General features: G+C 35.0%; 1 protein-coding gene across 1 annotated transcript; it reads right to left on the bottom strand.

Annotated features, from left to right (window-relative positions):
• Window positions 1–3,904: 3,904 nt before the first annotated feature.
• On the bottom strand, window positions 3,905–4,853 carry pacrg (parkin coregulated). Its single transcript, XM_005797038.2, has one exon. It carries the CDS (start codon window positions 4,688–4,690, stop codon window positions 4,016–4,018), a length of 675 nt encoding a protein of 224 aa, XP_005797095.1. The 5' UTR covers window positions 4,691–4,853; the 3' UTR covers window positions 3,905–4,015.
• Between the last annotated feature and the right edge of the window lie 4,591 nt (window positions 4,854–9,444).

Here is a 9,444-nt window from a genome sequence, read left to right on the forward strand (position 1 = left end):
GCCTTATTAATGTTAATTTGGGGGTTTGAGTCATTTTCTCTCATTACCTGTATGAAACAATATCAAACAGTTTACCTTCTGTCTCTCTCTATAATAAAGTGGTTTCAGTAGTCTTTTTGGTGCTGTCCCCAGATTTGAGCTCTTTTATAACCGGAATATGTTATATATTTGATTTAATCTTAAATTGTGTTCTTTTGTTTCAGGCAAACTCTGCTGTCCTTTTTGCAGCTTCCACTTTCGTAGTTGATCCCAATTGTGCATCACTTCAACCATGCAGGACCATGTTTAGAAGAACTGAGATATCCACCCATCTTGCTTTCTTTTCTCCTATTAAAGCTTAAATTAACATTTTAATTTAAAATCTCATAGCCAGAAGCAAACCTGAAAAGCACCTCTGAGTTAAAATCCTCAGTTAAATTCAGGACTTTTTTTCCACCCTTCAACAATGTGTTTAATCAACACCTTCAAATCACTGTTAACTGCATATGTGTGATTAAGAAGATGAGGGACCTAGATTTTCATCATCACGCTGACGGCACTGGGGTGCCAGCTGTAAGCATCGGCACGCACAGGCCAACCAGCAACGGACTTCCACTGTAATTACAGAGGCGCACACCGACGGCAGATTAATTCCTCTGCCAAAATAGTCAGGAGAGAGAATTGAGGAGAAAGTGGAGGAAATTAGGACAACAGGATGAAACTCCAGGAACAAGATTTTTTTTTTTTTTATTAATACAACTTCAGATCATGTAAAGCTACCATAAGTATTTTTTATGACACTGTTTTTATTTTTTATCTCTCTCAGAAGTTGGCAGCTCTAACTTGACATTTGCCACTTCATAAGCAGCCTCCTTGCCAGTAGCATAATAAAGATGTTGGTGAAAAGCAACGCAAATATCCAAATGTTTCCTACTTTAGCTTCTAAAAACTGAAAAACCAACAGAGAACTAAAGACCAGAGTTCACGGAGAGTTTGCAACAGGGGACCGTAACATGATTTTAACTCTACCTTTGCAGCTTGCTGTTTCATTAATCAAACATAGGCCCACTCAAGGCATGAGTCACTGTGTGATTGTTCTCAGCAAGATCAGCTCCAAGCAAAATCACAAAAGAGGGAAATGTAAGTGTCTGTGAACTAAACTTTTAGTCAAGTTTTTTTTCTGACAATTTGGGCTGTGATTGTTTCAGATTTACTGTGTTTCATACGCTGTTGGGTGTAATTTCCTTCCAAATTTATGAAGCATAAAGCTGCAGAACCAGTACCTATAATAAAACGTTTCTGTATCTTTGTGGTTGTGATGCAAAATCCAAATAAGTATTGAGAGGCTCTTGCACCAATTATTTGCTAAACATTAGGTGGAAAACATGCATATAGACACACAAACCACTTCAAGATGATTATGATTGAGAAACATATACAGAAACTAGAGGTTGTTCCAAAATAGTGATAGTAATTATCACTATTCTGATAGTGGTAGTTACTATCACTATAGTAACTATTCAGGTTGATATTATTGTATGATGGATACCAGCATGGCAAAATCAACACCTACAGTTACATATTCTCTCCTTAAATGTATGTATTTTTGTGTTAGTTTTTTTTTCAATTCTACCTATTTTATTTTATTTTGAGTACATAAGTTTGGTTGATATTTCAGATAGTTTCCTTTTGTTTATTATTTTGACATAAGTCCTCCCTGAAGATGCACCCATCGTTTTTGGTATAAAAATCTGAAAAGGAAAAATTACATATTCTAAGTAAATCATTGTAATGGTACAGCTGGGTTGTGTGCCTCCTTGACAGGGGCAATATTTAAAGAAACATCCAAGAGGAAGAAAGTAACTCTGGAAGAGCAACAATGTTAAGATAAAGGGTCAAAATCTGTAAACCAAACAACAAATCTGCCCTCAGTGGAAGGGTTGCTAGAAGAAATCCTTTATTGAAAGAAATAATGTTTTTTGCATTAATGTGCTTTAGCATAACACTTTTTTGGCCATTTTTGCCTGCTGCTCTTTGGCATAAATCCTGTCACTACTAAATGAATTTACCTTAAGAATATGAATTACTGCACCCACAATGTTTTGCTGAACTTGGTAATGAAAACCCCTGTGTGAAGCAACATTTATCTTCACCCCTGAAGCCAAAGTAATTATTTGTGGTAGCCTGAAGAAACTAATTAGATAATGATTCTGTATCTGGGTCTGAAAATGATACATAAAGAACAAACCTCTAATACAGAACGGAGAGTGGGTTTGTCTCAAAAGAAAAGAAGTTGAATAATCACATTAAATCTGGAGCTAAACAGCCCCATCAATAAGCATGACTCAGCGCCTGTCCTTGATAGAGAAAGGGTTGTTTCTCGTCACAGATCCTCAGAAATTATGCTGAAGGTCAAAATCACTCAGTCAGGACCAATGTAAAGATGCCTTCATTCTGATTTTTAAAATGAACACTTAAAGCTGCAGTAGTGGGGACACTTTAATGCAGTTGCATGTTTAAAATACATATTTTCTTCATTTAAGATGTATTCATTTTATCTATTTAAGCTGCTGTTTATAAACAAGAATACATAATTGTTTTGGGTTGTCTCAGAAAACACAACTTTTTGTTTCTAAATAAACAAAACAACATTTCCACTGATATAATTTTAGGACACAATTATGCTAATAGTCTGGTTTTAATTAAGATTTCCAAAGTGTGGAGCAGAAGGTTCAACAGCATGAGAGCATCAAGAGCGTTTTATTCTCTCTGGATTCTTGTACCTTTTCACACATTATTTATAGCATTATATAATCAATCATTTCTCACTATGCTGCACAGATAAACAAATATATAATGTCTAAGAAATACACTAAGACATCATATCTTCATTTAATTCTTACATCTAAATGTCTGAAAATATGAAAACATCATTTACATAATAGTTGAAGCATTGATGGGCTGTACTGAGAGCAGACTTAACTTATGCAAGAAGAAAAGTATACATCATTTTTTCTGTAAAATTGTTTTAAATATTTAATTTAAAATATTTAAAACATTCCCTTGGAATGATTCAAGATTCAGATCAAGATTCACATGATCTGAATCTTGTGATTCAGATCACAAGATCTGAATTCTTGCACAAGAATTCAGATCTTGTGCAAGGTGATTAATCATGTGTTCATGTATTAGATCAGGTGATCATAAATATATCGAAAACAATAAATATAAGGCTGTTTGATTGATGTAAAAAAAAATCCACTCCACATGTAACTGCTAGATTGTGATGATGGGGAAAAATTTATTTATTTATTTATTGTTTATGATATGTTTGTAATATTTGTTTGCATAATACAATTATTTCATTATAAAATTTCATCAAGTTATTACTATTGTTATTATTATTATCATCATTATTATTATTATTATTATTATTATTATTATTATTATTATTATTATTATTATTATTATTATTATTACACACAAACATACAAAACATTCCACCTCAGAACAAAAATCCTGGCAATTGCTGGTTTCTTCGCAATAAGAGCAAATGCTACTCTTCTTCAGGTGATTTAAACACGGCTTTGTCATAACAAAATTTTAGCAACAAATCTAAAAATGAATGAAAGTTATTCTGGATATATTTATTTTATATAGATTCAGGAAACTGCATCCTGCAACAGCAAATAAAAAAATATTTTTGAGGAGATGGTGCAGATATGGGTACCAAAACTAGCTGGAGCCCACGTGCTCACATTCTCTTGAATCCGCCTCTGGTAAGGATAACCCAACTATATGGGGTTCAGACTTAAAATTATCTAAAAATTGTAAAACTATGTAAAGCAAGCTCACTATACCAATAATTTCCTTACAGATATGAGTAAATTAAATGAATAAATGGATACAACACTAACATGATGTACTTTTCAGACAAGCTGGTATATTTAAAACAAGAGCTTTGGAACAAACTTCTTAAGGAACAAAATAAATGAAATACAGTCAACTGTCCAAGAGCTCTCACTCTGGCAAGTCTTTACACGGGACTATACGTGGGTACCATTGATTTAATCTGCTTATAGGCATCCTTGCCACCGTAATGTTCCAGTATCTGCAGGGTCTCCTCAATCAGATCACCGATGCTCTCTTTTTCCCTCCGGCTCTCGATGGCATCTCCGAGGTTTCTCTTGTTGTTCTTGAAGAGGTTGAAAACGGGTAAAATCTGTTTTAAGTACGGCACCAGAGCTACACCGATCCCCTCTGCGGACATCACCAGATGCTGTATGACTCTCAAGGTGGTGCACATCACGTCATGGTTTTTGGTGTTCATGGCGTTCCTGATGGGGATGATGAGCTTGGGCAGCACCGGGAGGATCCTGGGGCCTCCCCGGTTCAGCATGTCTCGGATCCCCTCTCGGGCGAGGAACTGGTATGGGTACACAGTCTCACAAAGTCCGTGAAAGAGCAGCGGCAGGTAGTATTGGTAGTCCAGTTTCTCGATGTCCACCTTCCATGCTATGGCATTGCCTTTGTTGTTATGGTCCACGGAGATCGGGAGCTCCCTGCGCTCGTAGTAAACCCGGAAGGTGGTGGGTTTGGGCGGACGCTTCTGAAACACCCCTGTAGGTGGAGGTGCTCCAACCACGGAGTTCTTCATGAAGGCCTTAACGGTGAAACCGTCAGCTTTCAATTCATTCTTGGTTTTTGACATGTCACAGCTCCTTCCTCAGCTGAGCTGAAAAGATAAAACTGTTGAAAAAAGGTGACGTTGTTCCGATAAAAACGTAGTGCCCGCAAAACTTAAGAGTCGTTTGTTTTTCCATGGTTGCCAAGGAGCTTTATTTCAAATAGGACTGGCATCTGGTCACTATAGTAACACTGTACACTGAAAAGGAGACGGGGAAATTCCCTCGTCTCTGGGTATCACTCCGCCAAAAATATAGTTCCTAAAACGATTAATCAGCTTTTCATTATGCTGCTGACTGTTTCAATGCAACTTGAAAGTTGCCCCTGTGAAAGAGGGGCAAACTTAGAAGCAACGTTTCATTTAATTTTATTAAACTATATTTTAAAAAACACAGAAACAGAAGAAACCTTAAAATTAATCTTATATTGAATAAATAAAACATAAAATAAAATAAACATTCATATGGTTTTATGAATAATTGTATCAAACTTAAGTTAACTGAAGATGAATTAAGTAATTAAAACTGAGCCATGCACTCCTGGGGATAATCTACAGCAGGTCATTATTATTAAATTATATACGAACTAAAATACTGTACATAAAGTTTCTCTGCATTGAAACATTGATTACGTCAACACGTGTATAAAAAAATTGTCTCATTTTACAGTTAAAAAATTCCCCTTTATAGGTTAATGAGCAAAGTAGCTGATGTATGGAGTCCTGGTTATAATAATCCATATTAGCAGCTGTTTGCAGGTAAATCAGGTAAATCCAGCACACCTTTAGATCAGATTTGAAAACTGTCCTACCAGCTGCCTGAGACATTTTCTTGCACTCTTTGCATTTTTCACTCCAAAACCTTTTCAAGCCTCGTTTGCATCATTTGGAGGAGCAAATCTCCAACTCCCCAACCAAAAATGTGAGAAATTGTCCAAAAATAAGCCATATGTTTTTCATTATTGTCTTAACTTAATCAGAACACTTTTCTAACATAACAAACTTCTGAGGCCTGCTGAGTATAATTGCTTTCACAGTTCTTGTATAGTGCATCAAGTTGTTCATAAACTCAACCACCACCAATGGGATCTCATTTCAGCTTTTTCCCTTTTTTATCACCTTTACAACCAGGAAAAAGCTTTGATACTTGAAATGAGCTTGATGAGAACTCCCATTCTACCTCCATTCTTTTTTTTATTGTTTTGGCATTAGAGAACTTTAATAAATGTTAATCTGACAGAAAAGAGAAGTAAAATATGCATGAAGTGACTCCATATCAGGAATCATAAACAGAATCAGATTTAATCCCACCATCATTCAGGCCTCAGCACACAATCTAATTAGATTGTGGTATCTAATTAGATTGTGTGCTGTTTTGCATCAAAAGCCTATAATAAGTGTAAAATAATTCAGACCAGATATGACCCTCTGCTTATTATGGTCTTATATTGGTTAACTGAGGTAGGTCAGAGAAAGTGTTGAATTCACTTTTTTTGTGTGTTTTTGATTAATATTAATGAGGTATTGAGATCCTCTTCAAAATTAAATGTAAGAAAACAATCCATTAGAATGAATTAGCGGATACTGAGACAAAAAAACCCAATTCTGACAAATAGAAACTACTTAATAGGAAATCTTGGATGCTGAAAATTTTTGTGTAATTGTATTTTTGTGATTTAAAAGCTGAAAATGTTGGGAACCAGTGGTCTAACCAGTGAAGATTTATATTTAAATGTGTACAATTTTGAATTTAAGATAATTAACACATTTTTATATCCCTAAATAATCACAGAAACATCCCTTTGATTAAAATGTGAGTGAGATTCTAATTTCAGTTTGAGCTTTCCCAGCCATCTGTTATCTTGTTTTGCTTACAGGCAAAAAAATCATAAGATCCACCTAAAAAAAAAAAAAACACACACTACAATATATAATGCAGATTCCCAGTGATCATCATTGCTGTCAGGAAGAGCAGAAGTGAGTGAGTCCTATCTGCTTTTGCTGTCCTGCCTGTACTCACTGAGACAGAAAACATGTCAGAATGAGACCGACTGTTAAGAGGCTACCCACCAACACTGTGTGCAGAAACACCCGTAGCCCAGCTTCAGAGTGTGTGTTTCTGTGCGTAGGCGTGTTGTGGAAAAAAAAAACATGTGTGCAGAAAATGCAAGCGCAGCGTGTGAATAAAGACGAGTGTGGCGGTGATACCAGTGAGTCATCAGAATATGATTGGTATAGTTTGCTCGTCCCTCTTTTTATGTTGCATTATTTAAAGAAGGATCATCTAAATAAGTCTGTAATAAGGAGGAATATACATTAAAAACTTTTTGTTCTTAGTTGAAAGAATTTTTTTTTGTATCTACATTGAAAAACAATTGAAATGGCTTATTGTTGACAAACCTTCAACCTTAGTCCCCATTCAGTGGTATCAAGATGAAAAAATAGATACCAAACTAAAAAACTAAGCTAATTAATCACTGTAAAATGAAAAGCTTTTCCAAACTAATAAGTATTATACAGTTTAACCACATTACAATCCTAAATCGACACACCTGCTACTTGTAAGCACATTTAATTGAAAAGCATTTGAAGAACCCCACTGGACACAAAGTTGTAGCTTAACATTCTTACCATCATATCCACTACAATATAAAACCTTATACATTTGGGTATAATTGAAAAGTTAACATTAGTTTCACAAAAGATTAATTAAACACACACTAATGCACTTACAGTGTTTTCCTTTAAAATTAATGATTGTCTTTTACAGGTGATGAAACCACAAAATTCATGTTTGTTAGATAAGCTTAATATTTCAGAAAAATAATAAAATTACAAATTGTTGACAGTCATCTAGCAGACAGTCACCTGCTCACTCCTCAAGGAGGACAAACTATAAAAAATTGTAGAGACATTATTTTTTTCACTGAATCTAGTTTGAGAGAAATGCTTTATCACTTTACAGCAAGGATTTTTGTTTTGATTCATCTCACTGTTTACATTAGTGGCACAAAACTGTCCAAATTTATTTTAGTATGAAGAAAACAAGGATTTGAGATCTGACGTGTTGAAATGAATGTCACTAAGACATTTTCATTTACTTGTATGCAAAATGTAGTAAAACATCAATTTGTAGTTATTTTTAAAGATGTTTTTGGGAGAGAGATGCAGCTAAGGTCACAAGGTCAGAAATCGAACTGGCTGCGACGAGAACTATTTCCTCCTCATATGGGATTGATGCTCCAGCCATCAGTTTAATAGAAACGTATACATCTTTCATAAAGCAGAGCATTGCTTAGAAAAACTGAACAAAATTCTCCTTTCCAGATGAGTTTGAATCTTATTTCCCTCCTGTGCACCTGGATGAAAGTGACAACAGAAGGAAAAAAGTGCTGATAGTGAGCAGAGAATCCTGATAAAACCAAAAATAAAAAGCTGTTGTAACCATTGAGTTTCCAATAATGACCCACTGTCTGTTTTTATTGTCAGAAAAATGCAGTTGGAGGAGACTCTCCTTTAAAAACAATGATGAACAGAAATCCCTGGAGCCTGCTGCTAGTGCCAGATTTGTGTGTCGTGATTCTTCGATTAGAGGCTCTGCATCTTAATCAATATGTGCATTTGAAACAAGCAAATCAAGTTGCAATGTTATTTTGCAAGTAAATGAGCACAGCCAGGATACCAAAACAAAGAAGAAAACATCCATTGTTGCTTAATGTTTGACCAAAACTGCATTTATTTTTGGATGTTATTGTCATTTTTCCCTGGTTACATCTTGTCTGCTGTAATACGGTTTCTCACGGTGCGTTGATATTATATGGAACATCTTCTGCTCTGACGGACAAACGAATCAGTATGATGTCGTGACTCACTGTTTACTGCACAGTGTTGATGTTTTTTATGTGAACCAGAAGTAAATGGCTGCACAAAGTCAAGTATGTTGGATCAAAGTCAGAGAACAGGACAGACGGACAGAAAGCGCTCCTGTTATTCAAATTCTGCTTCATGTTTTTATTAATATTCAAAGACATCTGTTTTTATTCCTGAAGCCAACACAGAGAGAGTTAAAAGACACACATACACAGAGACGGCTTTAAAGTAAATGCTCGGCCTCGCTGCTAATTTGGGATAAACAAATTAGAATGACTAGTAAGAACAAAACTGGAATATTTCTCTGAAGCAAGACAGAAGTTTACCGCAAATATGCCAAAATGATGAAGCTCACTTTTCTTTTAAGCAGAGTGGAAGACCTGAGTCATATCTGTGGAGGGGGAACAATTACGCAAAACTGCTCTTATTGAGCAAGATGTCTTGAGTAATTAGAGAAAAAATACTACTGCTACTTTAAACAGATGTGCCATTTAAAAAATGCAGGTTATTTCTTTCAAATCTAAAGTTAAATCCACATTTGACTGTTTTTTTTTTTTTGTTTTTTACATATCAGAGTTATTCTGTTTTCAGGAGGGAATATAATTCATATGATTATGTCCTCATTTCTATTAATTCAGAAAATTTAGGTTAAAATATTGTAATTATTTTTAAAGATGTTTTTGGCACTATTGATCTTTATTGACAGGAAATAGGCAGAGAGAGATGCAACAAAGGTCACAAGGTCAGAAATCGAAATGACAACATCTCAGATGTTCCAGATGTATCTAGAACATCTGTTCTAGATACATCATGAAGACATTTATATAAACACACATATCAGAAAACAACTCACACATGCCTTAAGAATGAAAAGGTTCTGGATGATGTTATAAGAGGATATCTTAATATCA

This window comes from Xiphophorus maculatus, chromosome 20 (assembly GCF_002775205.1).
Source record: "Xiphophorus maculatus strain JP 163 A chromosome 20, X_maculatus-5.0-male, whole genome shotgun sequence".
In the NCBI taxonomy this organism is placed as follows: domain Eukaryota; kingdom Metazoa; phylum Chordata; class Actinopteri; order Cyprinodontiformes; family Poeciliidae; genus Xiphophorus; species Xiphophorus maculatus.